A 20,149-nucleotide genomic window follows, 5' to 3' on the forward strand; every position below is an offset into this window, starting at 1 on the left:
GATGCAGATGTAACTGACTGAGAAGGCTTTGTACACAGGAGTGTTGGAGGAAAGGGAATTCTTTCCTTCTTCCAGCAGATAAGCTGATTAAACTTAGGCTGGAACAGTGACTGCCTTTCTTGTTGCTGTAGTTGCATAGCAAATAAGTGGTGGTGGTCATGAAATTATTCATCTGCTTCTAAATTCTTGCCCCAGTTTTTTTAATAGCCTGCCATAATGACAGTCTCAAGCTGATTACATGGTAACTACTTCTTTCTTGGGCCTGGACTTACCTGCAGTTAATTTAAATCAGATATCCTCTAGTCTATTAAAGGGCAGAGAGGTGAGAAGGAGCTGACAAATTTAGCTTTAAAATGGCACTTGAGTAAGTCTTGCATTGTCTTTCTTTTGAAATAGCTGTACATGCTCATATCTCCACTGTGTAGCTTGTTCTCTGTCTGAGACTCTGCAGTGTCGGAAATAACGGGGGCAAATAACCTTTTTATTGATCAGGTGGTTGGCACATACTTGGACAATGAGGAGTGGTGGGAGTTGTATAATTTAAAAATGCCCTGAGGCGTATAACTCGGTCCACCCCAGCGTGCAGCAGCTGGATGGGTTGCTGCCTAACAGCTGGAGTTGTGTCACTAAATCTCTGGGTCGCTTGGCCTGTCTCCCATGGTGGTTGCTGCTGCCTGCTCAGTGGCTGTAGCATGTGTGCTGGGTTAGTTGTTTACCTGGTTGCCTGTGCAAACAGGTGCTTTTTGCTGAGACATTATTTTGGAGTGCGTAGTTCAAGGCGTGAGCTTAATTCCAGAGGAATTCCTATAGGATGAAACCTTGAGTGAAACCCTTTTGGTAGAGGTTGCTGAGAAGCTCATAGGGATTCTTCTGTTTTCCCAGTCTCCTCCTTCTGTTATCAGGCCAGTCTCAGGAACAGGCATGGCGGGGGCTTCTGCTTCCCTTCTAGCTGAATTCAGGTAACTGTACAGTACTGAGCTAAGGAAGCTGGAAGCAGTGAGCAGGCTGGTATTAAGTGCTCATGGCAATTTCCTTGAAGTAAAACTTAATTTCCTTTTTGGTCGAACACGTCAGGTGGACTTGTGGGGAGCTTTATGAAATCTTTCCCCTTAAAAGGAAGCCTGCATGTGGGATAGCTATATCCTGCAGGTGTAATTTTCTGTCCTTCTCAAGTCAGCTGTTACATTTTTCCTTATAGAGCAGTAACAAGTCAGCAACCACCCACTTACCTAAATTTTGCATAGAATGAACATCCTCACATCCAGCCTTCTTGTCTCACAGACCTAGGGTGTGCTCCCACAATGGGGAGTGCTGGAACCACTCCTGTGCAGCAATAGTCCAAAACGTCTGTTAACTTTTGCAGCTGCAGAAGCATGCAGAGATGGTGGCTAATGGTCGTGAGACATAAGCTATGTAATGCTGAAAGTGCTGGGGAAATAGAGGAGGGAAGGTAAACCTTCACGCCTGAGGGTACAAATAATAACCGCATACAGGCTTTCAGTCAATGTAATTTTGTGCATATGGACCTCAGGTTAGTTCTTAGCATCAGGGGACATCCATGTACTTCCCTGTAACCTGTTTCATATTCTGTTCTTCTTTGTCTCTCCATTAGATGTCCTCATTGGGCAACTGAGCACTGTATTCCGGCCGGCTGAAAAACTTAAGATAAAAATTGCATCTGGAAAGTGTGTGTGTGTATATTCTCATTCCCTGTCCGTGGGCAGGATCCATTCCTTGACCTGTGTTGCCTGGCTGAGAAGTAGCTTGCCATAGAGGGTCAATTAAGTTCATAGGTCGTTTAATGAAGGCTATTCTTTGAATTCTGTTGATGCAGCTATGTCAGCTGGGTAGGGAGAGAATTCTGCTCTTTCTGATGGTATTGGGCTAATTATCTTGGGCTAATCATGAAGGCATTAATAAGCATGTAATGAAGCTATTTCTGACTAACAGCTCTGGCACCGCAGTTAGGAGGAACATGTCACTGGGTGCCTCAGCAGTACAGCAGTTGTGTCACATTCAGCTTGGCCTGAAAGTAGCATGAGCGTTGAGCTGTGTACTTCTTGAAGCTGTGTCAGTGAGGTATGAAATTAGGGAAGGTTTATGGTCTACCTTAAGCACAAGTTGGTGAGACAGAGCTTCAGCTTTTCTGAGGTTCTCCAGGCTGATCTCATTAATTCAAATGTAGGGTTTTTTCCCCTGTGGATCTATCTTTGCCTCACTTCTAACATCAAAGTGAAAAGAGCCTCAGAAATCCCTGAAGTTGTCATGTGAAATGTGCTGCATAAAATTGGTGCTATTGGCAAGGTCTGGATGAAGGAAAGATAATTGAGCAACAGGTGATAGCTAGTTTAATTTTTATGTAACTTCCTGTTAATTAAAAAAATGGGTTGAGAAGGTGTTGTGTTAATACTGTAATCTTAGTGAGGGTAAAGATCCTGTAAGTACTTTAAGCCATTGTTGCTGTGTGGGCCAATTCAGGTTGATAATGAAATGTTGAACAGGGAATGAAAGAGGATTCTTCTAGTCATCTGCTTGTATGAGAGGAGCTAGTGCCACCTTCTTAAAAAAAAATGATATGTTAAAATCCTAGTGGTGGTCTCCACTGAAATATATTTCAGCTCATCAGTTAATGACAGGTACAGTGCAATGCTGTCTCATAAAACTGATCCAGATCTTCAAATGCCACCTCTTTGACTATTTTAATATGACACAAGTGATATCTAGAGAACTGGTGTATTATTTCACAAAAAAAGAAAATCTTCTGGTTTTAAATCTAGTGTTGTTTCTGGGTTCTGGCATGGCATGCCAGGCCACAGTCTGTCTAGAAGGGATGCAGGGAGCCAGTAGTGCCATGTGTATCCCAGTTGACATATTTCAAACCTTATCCTGTGAAACAATCCCTAGAAAGGGGGAAAAGAAAAATACACAAATGGAAACTTGTCCTCTATGCATTCAAAAGTTAGCTGCTCGTAATGTACCAAGGGGGCAATTCTGATATTGTTTACTTGTCTATTTTGACTAGAGATTTGAATGAGTTATTGCAAGTGAAAGATGAGCCCTGTCCCATTGCCAGGCAGGTTTGCATGAAACCTGTGTTTCATGTGGAAATGCTCATTAGCCTTATTCTTCCATTAAGAAGCTTTGTCTGGCAATTGTGTTAAACTTCTCTAACCACTCCGTTGCACTCATTCCAGAGATCAAATGCTGTAGGCTGTGGTATGAGTAACTTACGTGTCTGTGTCTTATGAATGCGTAGTGTTTTCGCCTTGCCTCACCTATTTAGTTTGGCAGACAAGATAGACTATTGAAGTTATCTTACAAACCTGGGAAGTCTTTTGAACTGTCCCGGGTGATGGTTTTATCATGCACACAGGTAGGAGGGAGTGTATGTGAGGTGGGAGAGTTTGTATTGTCTGGGGATGCTTGTATAAACTCTATTTTGTTTGTGTATAAAAGTGCAGCATCCACAGTGCTGTGGCAATAATTGACCCGCTGAAGTTGCACAGCTCACCAAAGGCATTGCTTTTTGATGTGTTTTAGTCTGTTGTATGCAGCGTGCACAAGTGACACATGCAGACTAGCTTTCCTGGAACTGTGTAACAGGGTCCAGAGTGAAATTTCTATCTTTCATTTTGCCAGCTCTTGTCTGAGAATTGAGGTCCCTCCTGCCTGCATTCTTGCTATGCGATGTGAACCTGGTGGTCTTTTCCTGAGCTAAGATTGCGTGGCAGTTGGCAATCTAGGATTTCTGTCTGAGACGAGAAAGCCATAGGATTATGAAAGTGGTCCAGTCATCGGGTGCTATACATTGTGAGCGAGTTTGGTTGTGTTGCCCTTTGCTTAGAAAGGTCTAAATACTCTACCTGTGGTTTCATCTGTCAGCCAAACACAGACCTCTGTGCCCTGCTCTTGTCAGGCAGGTAAAGGCCTGAAGTAACACCAGGTGCAGCAGGGTGGAAGTGGTGGTACCATTCTCACCTGCCTGGGCAGGGCAGTGACTTCAGCTCATATCACGTCTTTATTCAGTCCTGATGGCCCTTCTGGCAGCTCGTAGCTTTCCAGACATACAACAGGTATGAAAAGAAACACCTAGTCTTTTGCCTTCTGATTTTTTTCGGTACTTATTTCATTTCCATATTGCTTTGCTGCCACAAGGGGGTAATGTTGCTTCTGCTCCTTGCTTTCCTTGTCTCCTTGCGGAACCAGAAAGTTTCTGAGTTCTCTTATACAGAAAGCAAGGTAGTTTGAGGACCATCACCTGCCCCCAGTCCTAAATTGTAGTTTATCTCCTTAGTTACAGTACATTTGCAAGTTCTTCAGTGTTTGGGGAAAGGCGTGAATGGGGATCTTGAGGGGAAATGGCTCTGATGCAGAATGCAAACAAGGGAGCAGCTTATCCTCTTGGCTTTTTTAAGGGTTTGAAAGGGACAGATGTGGATTTCAAGGTGAAGCAGGAATTTTGTCTTCTGACATGCAAATGTCCCTGAGTTAGAGCTGTGAGTGACCAACTTTGCGGAATTTGTCTGGACTTCTTGCTCATTGCCTACCAAGCTTGGAGCAAACCTTTCCTTGCAGTCTGCCTTCTCAAAGGTTTTGTTTGCATTTGAATGGTTGCTCATCCTTCCTCAGAAGAATTCTGTAATATGGGGCTTATTTTCTGGAGGGATGCTTGGCAAGTGTTGACTGGAGTCTGGGCAGTCATCTTTTCCACGGGGCTGTGTTTGTTTATTTATTATTTTTTTTTTTCAAATATGCCTCGAACTATTACCTAAATTTTTAGGCTTTTCCACGAGAAGGCCGTGAATATGTCTGGGGTTTTTTTCTGTTGCAAATAGGCATGGCTTACTCATAGCCGTGAGCCGATGCCTCTTCTGGTTCTAAATTGTAGATATGGTGTTGACTTGTGGTCAAACTGGGACCAGTCTGTGGTTGAAATAGATTAACAGAGTAGGAACATTCCCATTCCTGCCCAGCAATGGTGAGTGTTCTATGTAAAATGGAAAAGAGTATAGTCACTTTTGCAGCCTGTTCTTGAGTTCCTGCTGGAGCCTGAGCTTCTGATGTGCTGCTTTGGTTTTTGATTTAAATGACCAGACTGTTCAGATCTCTGCATATATTGGCTTCTGGTAGCTTGCTCACTGTGTAAAGCACTGACTGAAAAGGTGCATGTCACTCATATCCTAGCCTTAAAAACAAAACAACCAGGAAATTTCCTTGCCCCCTGCCATGGGTACAGAGTTGCCTACTAGGAGACAGTTCTGTGACTGAAATTTACCATCAAAATAGGAGAAGAGGGTAGTACTACTCCCGTTATTTTTTGGGGGGGTGGGGTGGGTGGGAGGGACACGACTAAAGCAGGAGGGAATTGCTTTACCTAAAGCTACAAAAGGCATCTTGTTGTGGAGACGGAACATATACCTGGTGTATTCTGTCTTGTTTTGTTCCTTATTTTACAAAACCCACGTTGTTACTGTTTTTTTTTCCCTAATTGCTCACAGCAGTTGTGGCTTGCTTATTCAAGTATTTAGTATCTGTTGCGGCAGTGATGTATTGAGTTCACTAAAAAAAGGGGGACTTGAGCAAGAGGGGGACACTGAGCTCTGGAGAAGAGAGGCAGCAGTATGGTGCTGGCTGCTCAGACTTCACATCAGTGAGAATGTGGCCTGTACCAAATCTAAATGAAGCTACCCAATATAAGTTCTCCCCACCCCTTATGTTCAGGCCCATTATCTGCGCAACCCTTGCTACCCTGGTGTCCCGGCATTTGTAGTTTGGGCTCAGCATTTTGTTTAAACTTACAGTGTGTAGACCTTACCAGAAGGTTTTTCTGGTTCTCTTAAGCTTTCACGGGTAATGTAGTAGTTTTGGAAAAGCTCATGCTGTGCTGGTTTCAGACGTGGTAAGAAATAATTCCAAAGGTGCTTGTTACAATTCTTGAAAATTATGGTGAATAGAGGTAAGTAATATCTCAGTAGTTAGTGAGGAACAGTGGAGTAAATAGAAGTTATGAAGTGGTTTGCAGAGACCAGGTTTGTGGTTGGGAAGAGGGGCTTGAGGGGAGAAGGCCAAAACTGTGAGGTAGGGGAATGATTTCTGGAAATGTTAGCCTGGACACACAGGAATGAATGAAGACCTAATTTGTCAGTGCCAAACATAAAGTGAAGTGATAATCTGAAGGTGACATGAACATTTAGACATGATAATTAGCTGTGGTGATGGGAGAAATGCGCAGGTTGTGGACAAACTTGGCAAGTATTGTTTGTTTGGCCTTTCCGAAAAATGAAAAATACAAATTAGCTTTATAATGAGAATGTAACCACAGCCTGAACTATAGGAGAGGCTGCCATGATAGCGAAATGGTCATTTGATGTTTATGTGAGCTCTGAGGTTATTGCTGCCACTCTTCCAGCTTTGTGTTTTTTTTTCCAGGCTGAGCCTGCTGTCTCCACGTGGGCAGGAAAGACTTCGTTTTACTGAGGTGGTAGAAGTTTGAGCTCTCAAATGCGCTGGTAGTTGTTATGTAGAAGAGCAAGTGAAAGAGGTGGCTGTTCCTTTGTGCAAAGGTTCCTCCCCCTGCCTTTGCTGGTTTCCTGATTTAAGAATAATGTAAGGTTGCTAGAGCCCTTTTACTTCATTACTGAGAGTTGGTGGGGGAAAAATGATGCCTTGTGCTTTCCCTCTTGCAGTGACTAATAGAGGTCACTCCCTGCTGCTGAGTGCTTCGGAAAGCTGAGCATGTGCAGTCTTCACCAAACTTGCAGAAAGGCTTAAGCCTTCTTTTCTTTTTTCTTGGTCTGAATTTAAATATACAGCAATGACTGTAGCACACAAAGAGAGTTTCTTTTCCCCATGTTACTCTTGCAGCAGCCTGGCTTGCAAATTAAGCAGGTATAGAAATAACTCTACTTTTTCAAATACCTTCATGATGTTTCCCTAGTCAAACCACTCCCCTTCTCCCACCTCTTTTCTTGGTAGTCCAGGCCTACCAATGAGGAGTTCACCTATAAAAGAAATAGGTAAACTTTGATTCTCTGCAATTTCCAGGAAACAGAAATCTGTTTCCCTACAGGTGTCTGTCTGTGGGATTGTTCTGGGACTTTGCTTTGTGTTCACCTGCTCCAGCATGGCAGCACGGGAACTTGTTGAAGTTGAGTTCCAATGATGTTTCTTAATGAGGATGGAAGAGGTACATGCTTCCGAACTTTTTTGCTTCTACTGAGGAGTAATGAGGCCTAGAGTTGGGTGGGTTGTTTTGGTTTTTGGGGTGAGTTGGGTTTTTTCTTTTTTTTCTTCTTTTAAGAAAAGCCAATATGAGATGACCGTACAACAAAGTTGTTAAATAAATACAGATTGCTTAGAAGTTGAAAGACATTTGACTTCAAACAGATACCTATTTGAGGATACCTTAATATGTACCAGTTCTCAGCTTTCCTACAGACAGGGAAGAAGTGTGAATAGCTTCCATCTCTCAAAAATGTCCTTTGTTAGGTTGTCTGTCTCCTATGCTGTCTGCACGTGACTTCCCCGTGGTCTCCTGATCCCAGTGTTGCAGGGTGGACAGTGTGTCTGGACAACCTCACTTGACCTGGCACAGTTGCTCCTGTTCCCAGTTTTTACTTACGTGCATTGAGTTCATGTACTTGTAGTATTCAATCTAGGAGGTGATGCTCAATTTATGATTAATGGTAGTCTTTGATGTTCTTAAGAACTGTCTAGCTGTGGTTCCTAGAGCTTGCTGTCTGGCTTCAGATAAGTAATGTTAAAACAACCTCCAAGTTTTGTTTTATTTTCCTTTTGCCAAGAAACAAGTCATGGGCAGGCCCTCAGACCTATTTCAGGCCTGCTTGCTCAACTAAAAGCTCTGTAGCTTTCTTGAGTGTAGGGAGGAGCTGGAGATGTTGGCAGTATAGTCTGCCTCTTTTTTATGCTAATACAAGCCCTTAATCGTTAGATGTGCAGTCACTTACATATATTGTGCACGTGCACTTATCCTTCATGCTCTTTATAAATGCACACAGCGTGGTGTGCCTGGGGAAAAAGTGCCCTCATCCAATTACTCTCTCCTTATTAGAGAATCTGGGCTGGAGAACTTGCAGTAGAGCAGGATGCATCTACTCTCCAGGCCTGGAGCAAGAGGAGAGGGACCAGTGATCTGACTCTGTAATATAACTGTAACCAAAATAGTGATGACTCTAGATTTCTCCAGTTGAACCGTTCTGGTCTGTTGAATAGCTAACATGCATTTTAAACGTTTTCCACATACATATTTAACTGATTGCGCCAAATGGCTGTTTGTGTGATGATGTAACTGACCCCCTCCCTTGCTCTTCTTGAGAAAGCACCTGCTGGAACTGAAGGCTGTGAATAAACAGGGTTCATTATCTGCCAGGAAACTGACTCATTTTTCTGCTTGAAATGCATTAGTATGAAATCCTTCCAGTCTTCCTGAAGTAGGAGGGCTGGGGTAAGTGGTTGAACTGCCCTGCTGGTCATCTGTTGACCTGACTCTCTTCATTACTCCAGCCTGAACAAGAGCATTTTAGAAGAAGTGATTGATGTGTGGTGGGACCTCTGTTTTCATAGCCTTAGAAGCCTATGGAGATAACGGTACGGCTTCTGCCCCCTCAGGAAAGACACCTCCTCTTCAATTCCCTATGGAGAAGCAGGAGCCCTATGTAATTATCCCAGAAGCTGACGCAGATCTGCGTGCGTGGGTAAGCAGAGATTTCTGCTGTCCACACAATCTGTGGTGTTGGGAACTCCCATAACAAGGAGAATTTGAAACAGACATTATACCTGCAAAGGTAGGTAGAAAAGCCCTCAGAAGAGTAAAGCTGTCTGCAGGCTGAGGGAGTTCAGTGTGTTGGCTCTGTTCTGGCCATGCTGTCAAGCCTGTTGTTGTAACCACGATGACTAGGAACCGATTCCCTCTAGCTGTATGTCTGAAATAATTGCATGTTGTTAGGGGTCTAGGTGGAGGAATGCAATGTCTGTCTTCAGCTTGGCTGAGGTGTCTCCCCCATTCTGAGCACTGGTATAAAACTGCCACTGTAGAGCAAAATAACACGTGCAGTAGCTTGAGCTGATTTAAATTTCTTCTTCCGTCCCTGCCCCTCAAGTTTTGCCCCTGCAAAATAAAAGTGCAAGATCTTTCATCACTCTTTTCATGTTGGAGATATTGCCAAACTGATCAATGCTGCCATAGCTGCTCTTGGCCCTCTTAATGTCTATCATGGATGTGTGCTTCTTCTTGCCTGTTGAAATAACACCTTAATAATTTCCCAGGAGCTTTATGATGAGGACCTCTGCATAATACTCGCTCATCTTTTGTTCTGATGCATGGCCTTTGTCAGCAGATGAACTAATAAATTAACAGTGTGACCTTGGGTCCACTTAAAAAAAAAAATCTGTCATCTTCCTCAGAGCCACTGACCTTCCCTGTGATGAGCTCCAAAAGTGCTGGGTAGCTCCTGCGGCAACAGGTGGTAAATGGAAGTTGAAGTTCCTAGTCCAAGAGCAGAGGTGTAGTAATAGCACAATTCATCATGTGGTATTACTTTCTAGATAAACTGAAGCAGGTGAACTTTAAAGAGTTAACCGTGTTCTTGAAATTTTGGTCCCTGCCTTGTGATTAGGAGAACTCGCATCCCAATGATTGTTTCTGCTGTTCAAACTCTTTCCTACAGTTCCCTGTTTTGTGTAATTGCGCTCCTTTGCCCTGCTCTCCTTTCCAAAAGTACTCTTTCCCCTCCTGGCTGAAGACCTGATGTCTGTTTTGTGTGACTGAGAAATCCTTACAGCTTGTTTTCTACAGGATTCTTGCCCAGAATCAGTGAAGGTAGAAATTATTTTTTGTGTGTGTGTGATAACTTCTGTCCTATATCAAACCTGCTTTTCTGACGACTCCACACTTCTAGCTGGGAAGGATGTCTTCTCTGTCCCTGGTTGCCCTTCAGAGTTAGCACAAGTTCTTTCACACAAACAGACCAAAGAGTTTTAGAAAAGCCATGTTTGGAACATGTCTGTGATCATGTGTTGCATCTTTGCTGTCACTGCTTTCCCTAAAGAAAGGAAATTTTGTTGCATAGGATGTTCATTATTTGGAATAACTTAAAAAAAAAAAAAAAGTGATGAAAAGAATACCTAACAGGGCTTGGGTAATTATAAGAAAGGCAATCACCAACTCTCTTTCCTTGGTGAGGGTGAGTTGTATGGCAAAGATGTGATCAAGGGGATGGAGGAGCTTACTTGGAGAATTGCAAAAGTGAGTGTTGAGGTTTTCCAGTACTGAAATTCTCAGGGTGTTTCTCTCTTGTAAATAGTTTGAACTGCCTTTAGAAAAGTTTGACAATTTTGTTTGACTATTTCTTCTGTTCTAATCATCTGCTTCTGACCTGTCTTAATTCAATTTTGATGCCAGGCTAAATGGGTCTAGCCATAACCACGTGAAAGCTGAAACAGTCTAGAAATGTTAGCTTAGAGGTATCAGAGTAGATTATGTTAAGGATTAATTTTAGAAAACATCTTTTCAGGCAATCTTTAGAACTGCATACTGATTGCTTTTTTATTTTAAGCTTGAATATGAAACTGGTGATAGCAATAGTGTTTTTCTGTTTGACAAGAACTACAAAACTTTTGTGGAAAATGAAGCTATGGAACAAAACGCTTGATGGTTCCTGCTTATGTGATTTCAATTTGCTATTTGAAAGTAGGCAACATGATACAGAGATGTCTGAAATAACTTTTCTGTGTTCTTCTGAGAAAAGGGAAGTGAAAAAAAACCAGGCCACTAGATTGGGTTGGTTGAGTTTTTTGGTTTTTGTGTTTTGTTTTGTTTTGTTTTTTTTTTTTCTATTGAGGCTATAATTGATGTCCAAGAATTAATTTGGCTTGTTAACAGTTAATAATTGAGCTTAGGATTTGAAGGGAGGGTAGTGGTGCTATTGGGCAGCTGGAGAACATTCAGCTGTCTTCAGGCTTCAGCTTTCTTGTTATCTTTAGGTTAAGAATTGATCTGCTGTAAGAAGATGATGGCTGAAGGGAATCTAGTTTTAAACTGTTGCTATTCTTTACATTCCTATGAGAAACCACAGAAGCACATCTGTAGGGATGAGTGCTCAGGAGAACTGACTGCTGGCTGAAATTCGGAAGGCTGAAAAAAGGATGTAATATGAAGTAGTGTGGTAATTTCACCTCCAAATGGGCAGTAGGGAATATAAAAGCCTTTCCAGGGAAGATATAAACCCAGAGGAGGAAACTCACAGAAGCTGTCAGAGTTGTCAATATACTTCTGCTTCAAAGGATAATGATGAATTGCTCTGTCTTAGGCCCTCTTTATAGCTGAAGGCTGGGACTGGGTGGAGAGACAGGAGTGCTTCTTCCTTCATTTTACTGGTTTGCTTGGGTTGTCAGTGTGCAATAGCTGCCTAGGAGGATGGCAGCTGGCTGAACACCCTTTTGATTTTAAGGAAACTAAGCCTCAGTGCTGTTTGCTAGCACCTCTCTTTTGGATGGGGAGGAAAGCCCTTCCCTCGGTGCTGTGCAGAGTAGCACTACCCGGTAATGCGCCTGCTGTGACAGCAAATCTAATATGTGGTGTAGGAATTGCATATCCTTAGAAACTGTTACGGAGAAGTTAAATTTGCTGCACTTAAGTATCTTCTCAAAGCCTGCTGAGATGAATCACTCTGTCCCAAGAGGCTTTTGGTGGTGATCCTCGCCCCCGTGGGGAGAGTGTGGGTATAGTCCAATGGCTGATGTTCTGTGAGGAGGTTGTTTCATGACTTTTTTTTTTTTTTTTTTTTTCCCCTCGAGCTGCAGCTTCTGGCACTCAGCTGCTTCATTCCTGAGAAATTTCCCTTTTCTGCTCATAGTGTCATTTGTGTGTGCACTGCCTTTCTCTCTCCCTTTTCTAAAGGTGTCCTGTAACTTGGACCTTGCTTCCTTTCCCCCCTTGCTGGTGATTGCTGTTGTTTGCAGACCTGAGGTAACAGAGCGAGTGTAGAGCGGCGGTTCCATAGCTACTGATGTCTGACAGAAGAGGAGTCTGCTGAGATCTCAATGCTGCTGAACAGAGGCAATTTATATCTTCTTGTAGTAGTTTTAATAAAAAAAAAAATAAACCAACAAAAAAATAAAATTCTCCTATTTTAGCAAGCTGGGCCAAAAGCATCTCTCAGGGTGAGCAGAGATAATCTTAATCATTGCGGCGTTGACTGACAACCTGGAGGATGATAATGTGTGATTTTATTTTATTTTTTTTTTTCTGGTGAGCGGAGGAGGAGAGTGGAAATTGCAGTTTCTCTGCTAATTGTACTTTAGATGTCATTTGTGACAATTTCATATTGTCTAGACAGAGATAGTGGAGCAATTGCTTCCACAGAGCCTAGTGTTAGCCTGTTATATATCTGGGTAGCAAAAATGGGGGGTGTGGGAGAGGAAGAGGGTGCTTGCTGTAAGCTCCAGAAAGGATTCAAGAGTCAAGCATGATCTACTGAAATGTTTCAAAAGGAGATGCAAGCAATATGCATTCCTGTTCTCTCTTTGCATGCTTCTCTGTTGGAAACTGAGGTGTTTACTGGCTCAGTTCCCTGTAACAGAGCTGCTTCTATTCATCTATGAATTATGTTTATCTCCTTAATAGAATTGCTCCGAACCCCTCTTCTGGGGTTTTGGGTGGCAAAAACTATGAATGTGGCACCTAAGACTTGATAGAGTGCAGCATGACTTACTTGAAAAACATTTATCTGTGCTTTCCTGGGGGACAGTAGGTTACACTACCAGTGTCACGGATGAGACACTTTATTATTGATGATTATAGCACTGTATCTATTATTGAACCCATTTGTCAGTACCAAATGCATTTGGATCTGTAACTTGGGCCTCAAGGGCTCAGTCTAGCATGAGTTAGTTAAATAATAGGTTTTGTGTTTAGTACTCTGGTTTCAGTACAGCCATTGTTATTCTCTGGAGCATTAAGCACAGAGATGGTCCATCTGGATCTCATGAGATTGCATGTTGCCTTGTATTGGATTTTTGCCTACTATATATATTTATATCTACCTGTTCATTGCTCTGTGATCTGAGAGGGCACAGTTGTAGGACAATTAAGAACTACCAATCAGGCTTAAAATCAGCTATAGCTTTTAGCAGTTACTGTTAACTGAATTATCCATGTCCACTTGATCTGAATGTGGCCCTAGTACGTGGCTTGTGTGCCTCAGCCTGAGATAGTGCAGGAGCTGAGTTTGCTCTTGGAAGGCTCTGCTGGAAAGTCCATCTTAGCCGAGACCGTTCAACGTGGGACAGCGCAGCCTCGGAGAGGGTCCTGGGGAGTGTGTTTACCAGAGTGAGTTTGTCATCCCCACGCTCCACAACCCCGTAGCCACTGATCTTCCTAGGGAGCCCTTCTGGTGAAGGAAGTGCTCCTGAAGCAGCAGCAGCTCCTGTTGCTTCATGGGGTGGAGCTGCAGGCTGTTTGGGTAAAATCACAGGTCTATGAGGCCTACAGGAAGTCTGATTACCCAGATACCTGGCTGTCCTGTGGCTCAGGCAAGTCTTTGTTTGTGTTTTAGTAAAGTAACACCACATAGCAGCTCTCATCTGAGGTGCCAGGTACCTGGTAGAGCAAGGCTCTTCAAGTATTTATTTCAAGGATCAGACAGAGTGTAGATTCCTCAAAGTGCTGTTGTCAAGCCAAGCAGAGGGACTTGTGGCAGACCTATACTGTGTTACTACAGTGTGTGCCCTGCTCCTGCTTCCACACCCTTCTGTTGCCCTCTGGTTGGTACCATTTTGATTTCCTTCAGCACAGCTGCTCACTGCTTTCTGAAGGTGATCCCCCTAAGTCAGTGCTCTTCTCAGGCAACCGCCAGCCTTTCCAAAGGTGACGAGAGAAATATTGCTGGAGAGTACCTGGAGACTCCTTTCTAACAGAGCCTGCTGGGCCATGCAGCATGTACTGGTCGCCTTTCCCCGTGGCTCTGATTTTGCTGTGTCATTTAGTGGGTAGACCCTGAAAGATTGGAAAAGAAGGTATTGTGTATAGGCACCAAGACTTTTGACAGGGATGGTGAGCTGGATGATTAGTTGTGTGTGTACATAATCAGGACACTGTAGGCATTGCAGGGAAATGGTGTCAAACAAGCCAGTTGCATTGTGTGTAGGTTGCTCACACCTGTAAGGAGGCAGCTGCTGTTTCTGGGGTTGTGGCCCTGCCAGGCTCTGCATGCTGTGGGAGCCCTTTCTCCCCAGTTAACTCCAGTGATTAGGCAGGAGGGTGGCAGCCTCAGCACATCCAGGCTGCTTACAAACTGCTGTTTTTGGAGTGCTTTGCATAAGCAGCTCTGAAGAGCAGACTTTTAAAAAGCATTTTGGCATTGCGGTGGCAGTAACCCCAGTCTCTGAAATCTGAGCCAGTGATTTAGAAAGGGGCCAGCTGACTGAACAGGTAGAATATCCCTTCTGCTAATTTTAATCTGTCTACCTTTCCCCCCAGAAGGAGTAAAACCAGTTTATATATGATGCAGGTGATAGGTATACCTTATAGGTATAGGACTTCAGGTATACCTTATAAAACTATTGCGTTTGTTCTGGATTAGCTGCTTTTGCATATATTGATTTACACATTTGGAGAAGGAGAGAGGGTTTGGCAAGTCAGGATTGAAGTATGATAACTTTCTGGGGAGTCAAGGGATTCCTATTATCTAGCAGTGTTGAAGGTTAGAGCTTTTAACTCAGTAACTTGGGGAATTAATTCATCTTAAACTTTAAGAGATGTAATAACTATTCTTGAATAAGACAAATGGTTGCCAAGCAACTTAGTGCTGGAGAGGACAGGATTTCTTGCCTTCTGTAGAGTCCCAGTGATTTGCAGCAAGTGCCGTCTCTTGAGCTGACACATGCCTTTCCAAGTAACTGGAGCAATGTCTTGCTGTTTTCTGTATTCTAGACTTATAATGCAAAATTGAAGTAAATTATTTTTTGTTTAAATTGCTGGCAGGTAGTGAAAAGTTGTCTTGAGATCCTGATTGGGGGGGGCTGCTGCTGGAAAAAACCTGTCTCATTTGCATTTCTACTGTCTTTATCTGGCTAGAAATGGGAAGTCAGGCATCGATTATATCTGGTCCTTCTTCCCGCTTCCTGTGTTGACACTTGCTCTCCTGCATTGCAAATGCTAACTGCAAATTAGGAGTGTGGGGCTAAGACTGAAAGGTTAAAATCTTTCTCACCAATTGTGTGTGTGGGTGAATAGAACAGATGTGGTGTTGGACTTCTTTGACTTTTAAACCACAACAGTTTTCATTTAAGTTACAAAGACTGGGAAACAAAATTTAGCAGGAGTTCTGAGGCAAAAAGACTTGAAAGGGAGCTCAGCAGCCTTATAAACTTTGGCAGTTGATTTTTTTCCACTCTCCGCACCCGCCCCAAATCATCTCTCTTGTTAATCTAATGGCTGCAACAGGCTTGAATGAGTCAGTCTTGAAACAATGCCATCCACTGCTGTATGACAAGAAGCTAGATAGAGGTGCGTGTAGAAGCCAGGGTGGAGGACGTGTTCCTGCTATATACTTTTGATTCTGCTGCCTTCATGACTCAGACTTGCTTCTCACATATTCAAGCTGTCTGGCTGCATTTGCATACATTTACTTCTTGAGTGAATATTTGGTATCTCTCCCTGTGGCTGATTAAGATACAGAGGAAATGAACATTTTTTTTTTTGTAGCTGAAAACCTCTCTTTCTGAGCCTTGAGACTAGGATTGAATATCTTACTGTGAATAAACACCAGCGGTGCCCTTAGAGTCCGCATACCAAGCTGTGTTCTTTGTCCCATGCTCCTTGGCCTGTTCCCTGTGTAGCCACCTTTAAGTAGGTAAGAATTTGACAGATGGCCAATGCAGTGTCAATGTTTCCGGACCTGACGAATTGGCATGTCTTGTCTCTGAAGGAGAAGTGGCATCTGTGTCTTTCTCTTGAAACTTGGAAGCGGGTTTGGGACCACTCTTCCTTACTTGAGGTGTTCTTTGTCTTGTGCAGTGAAAATATTACACTTTGAATAGCTATGGGTTGAAAACACTTATGCCATCAGTGAGCAGTTCAGTACGTTGCAGAAATCTCTGCACTGATGACAGAAATAGTTTTAAGAGGTTTCAGAAAGTAGGGCATAAATAGGAGGGATGTTCCTGAATGGTCTTTGACTTTGTCGTTCGTTTTTTCTTTCTAGGAGGTTGCTGGAGTCTTCCCTCATTTCGTTATCTCGCTACGATGGAGCAGGGTCCCGGGAACACCCGATCTACCCAGATCCAGCCAGGTAAGAGCTAAATGCAATCTAAAGGCATTTAAGTTTCATAGATAATAGCATAACTTCGGTGTAACTCACTGAATCCTTTCAGAATGATTCTAATATTGCGCCTATCTCCTCCTCAATGACTTTACATGGGGGCAGGGTGCAAACCATATGAGAAGATGCTGTTAAGTCTGGGAGAGAATGAGGAAAAGAGGAAGAAATTGTTGTAGAAGTAAGCACATAAGGATTCCTGAATTCGTTTGGAGTGGAGAACACTAGGTGACAAACAGGTCCAACAGTAAATGACATGATATCAATAAATTTGAAATCTCTTCTGACAAAAAACAAAGGGAAACAAATAGTCTATTCAGGAGTAAGGGAGAATGCAGTAAAGGCAGTTAAGAGCCGATATGAGCAGACAACATGCTTGGAAGAATGGAGTTTCTCCATGAATATATCCATATGAGAGAGCATAACCAGGGTCTTAAGTATACTTAACTAAGAACAAAATACTGACAGGTATTTCTGAAGAGTCATGAATCATTGACATTAGACGTTGAAACACCTGTAGTGCTGCTTAATCTCCAGAAAAGGTGGGAGTGTTTTAGAGGGCTAGAAAAAGCATAAGTGGAAAGGAGTGATCTTTGCAGTTTCTACTTAGTGTATTATAAAGCAACAGATGGGATAATGTGACCCACAGACTCTGTCGGAAGAAATGATAGAATCGTGAACAGCAAGCAGCTTTGGAAACTTTCAAAGAATAAATCATGACAAATAAGCTTTCTTTAGATGGTTTTAGCAAAGCTATCTATGAATGAGGAAAATTCAGTAAGTGTGAAATACATCTGATTTAGCCTCTGACAGAACCTTTGGCATAGCTGCATGAAATTAAGGTTACTAGGATTGATCATAAAGGAGCGTACAGGAATACCAGTGTATGAAAATTAAATGTGCAAGCTGCTGAAGGAGGGTGTGGTTTTTCTTTTGCTGCTGTTCTTTTTTTAAATCTCACTCTTTTACATCATTAACAACAAAATCTGCATTTTTGTACAGAAGTACAAGTTCTGAAATAAAAGGCTATGTTGCAAACTGGCCGCAAGATATAATTGTGCTGATAAATAGCTCCTTGCTAACTATCTGTGTAGATAAAGCCTTGTAGAGGTGAAATCTTATATTAAGCTTTTTTTTCCAATTATTGCAAAGAATGTTGCTTTGTAAAAATAATTCAAAGGCTCAGGAATGATGTAAATAAAACTGTAGTGAGGTGAAAGTGAGGTGGAGTGTGCTACCTTTGCATAAGCTCATTGGGAAACCAACTTGGGTAACTGCAGAAGGTCTTGGCAACTGCCTGTCAGAATGATGCTGATAAATGTAAAAGCTTTCTAAATGGCAATTGATTAAATGACAGGTAAAGGGATTGATTTACCTGGAAAGATGAAAATGATATTTTACAAATGTTAATTAAAAGGTGTTACTACATTCAGGTCAATTTATGAATGCCAAGAGCTGCTAAATGTCTGGAAGTAAACCATTCCTTATTTCTGGAATGTGTAACCCAAAGCAAGCAGATTTATTGAGCAAACATTGTAAGAACTGATTCTGGCTCTCTGGGAGCTGCCTTTTAAAAAAGAAAAGGAGAAGGGCCTGCCAAGGTTACTGAATTCTTGTGGTCCGTCCGTCCCCCCCCCCCCTTCTGTCAGATCTCTGCTATGATGAAACTCAGTAAAATATATGAAAAGGTATCATACCTGAGACATTTCCTAGCATAAGGAGCATGATATATTTTTCTACTTGAAGCCATTTTTGAACGGTTTTGATGCTCTTCATGTGACAGTTCAAGTGTTTTTAGGTTGTGGTAGAAGCTATAGTAGCTTGAGTTTATAAGGAGCTTTGGAAGAAAAGTCCAGTGTTGCAAATTCTTGCCCTTTTCAGAGAATGAGATTTATAGATGTATGATCAGCATAAGCTGGACGTTTGAGTGGGGTAAGATCAGAGTCTTCCTCCGTAAACCTTACTGGTGTGCTAGGCCAGTAGGATCTTTTTAACTATCCCTTTAACTTAGAAATTGGGGATGTGATTAAAATGAGTGTTACTGTGTTTCGAGTTGGTTTTTTTTTTTTTGTAGCATCCTAAGTTTGTAATGGAAAGTTATGACTTAAAGAGATTTTTAAATAACAAAGTGGAAAAATGAAACAAAGCTAAAATAAACATCTATATGTCTTTGTGTGTGCGTGTTTAAATATTAAATATATATACTTCCTTAAGACCAAGCTGTCTCCAATGGAGTCTTTTTTTTTTTTTTTTAAGTCCATGATCTGGAGCACTTATTTTAAAGAGTGTGTGTGTTTAGTTTTGTTTCTGCATCTACTGTCTGTAATGGGGCTATATTTGAATAACATAGGTCAGGAGTGAGGCAGGGAAAACATTTTTGAAGTTCCCTGAGATTTAGAATGAATATTCTAATGTAGACTGCAGCAGTCTTTCTCAGTGGCCTTGCTGAACTTCTCTAAGGTCAGCTTGGCTGTTCTGTCATTTCTCCACAGTTTCCATATGTACTAAGCTCAGAAAACAATCTGCAGAGGAATCAAATAAAGCTGTCATCAAAGAACACCTATAATTTATTTTTTTAAAATAGAAATACTCAAAAAGATGCTCCCAGACTGCATATATAAAGTATCACAAGGGTGTTTGGTAGGTCTCTAGAAAAAAAATCTAAGCTGCTAGAAAGTTACTTGGAAAGAGACCCTCAGACTGAATAATGCCTGTGAGGTGAAGGCTTAAGTGGAATGGAAGCAACCAAAAGTTGGTGGCCATTACTAGCATTGCCTTCAGCTCAAGGGCTGGTGGCATGCATGCCACTTTAGATAACACCAAGGAAATTAATGACACCAATCAGGTAACCCCTTTAAAACATGTCTTTTGGCTGAGAGACATTTAGAGGTGTAAGCTGTGATGTCAATGTACATCCTGGCCATCGGCATCAAGGCAGGGTTGATGAGTAGTGTCAGTATTTCTGAACTGTTAGGAAGCTTGGGGGTCTGCACAGCAGTATAGTGCTCTTGGATGCAGATATACCAATTCTTTTGGCTGTCTTGGGCATCTGGGTTGAGTCATTCTCCAGTTGATGTTATTGTGATTTTTTTTTTATTATTATTTTTTTAAATTTACTTTCTGAGAAGATACTAAAATGGGGGAGTAAGAGAAGCAGGCTTTGTGTGAAAGTTTTCATGTTGTCAATAAATATGACCAGCTGGATTGGATATCTGGCTGTAGCTGAAGGACATTGTAGTAGCTTGCTTTTTATTGCTGAGGGTGCCATTTAGAGCAAGATAGTCAAACTTTGCTGATGGTAGCAAAACATATCCTTCCCTCAGTTCCACTTCTCACTGGCTGGCCAGCAGCATTGGGTGCCTAGAAGATGCGCTGCCTCTCGGTGACATGGTTTTTGGATGAGACAGAAACTGTTTGGTTCTGGTTTTAGCATTGCAGCATTTCTCCCACTCAGCACCTTGTTCTGTGGTGGTCATGTGTGGCAGCATAGCCTCTCCTCCTCTGAACCATCTGCTCCAGTAAGTGGGGTCCAGTCACCTCAGACTAGGTTAATTTAGCTCCTGTGGTGTTGTCAATTACAGCCTACTGTCCTGTGAACACACTTTGTTTAAGAATTACTGGATAACCTCTACCTGTGGGTTGGTTTTTTTTTTTGGTTTTTTTTGCCTCTGCTTTGTTAGAAGCACAGGTGAGAAATAAATGGACTAGGCAGCCTGCTGTGACTGGCATGTGTTTAGCCGGCTGGAAGACTAACTTTGGTCTGATTTACAGTTGCGTTCAACAGCTGAATGAACTGAAGAGGTGTGTTTAAT

General features: G+C 42.2%; 1 protein-coding gene across 1 annotated transcript in view; it reads left to right on the forward strand.

The window, feature by feature from the left end:
• The window catches only part of AMBRA1 (autophagy and beclin 1 regulator 1), a 137,453-nt gene that overhangs the window by 17,460 nt on the left and 99,844 nt on the right, over positions 1-20,149 (forward strand). The window contains exon 8 of the mRNA XM_082484831.1: positions 16,224-16,310. Within this exon, the coding sequence (XP_082340957.1) occupies positions 16,224-16,310 (87 nt within the window). The remainder of the gene's footprint in view (positions 1-16,223; positions 16,311-20,149) is intronic.

The sequence above is a fragment of the Vanellus vanellus genome (genome assembly GCF_965231255.1).
Source record: "Vanellus vanellus genome assembly, chromosome: 6".
In the NCBI taxonomy this organism is placed as follows: domain Eukaryota; kingdom Metazoa; phylum Chordata; class Aves; order Charadriiformes; family Charadriidae; genus Vanellus; species Vanellus vanellus.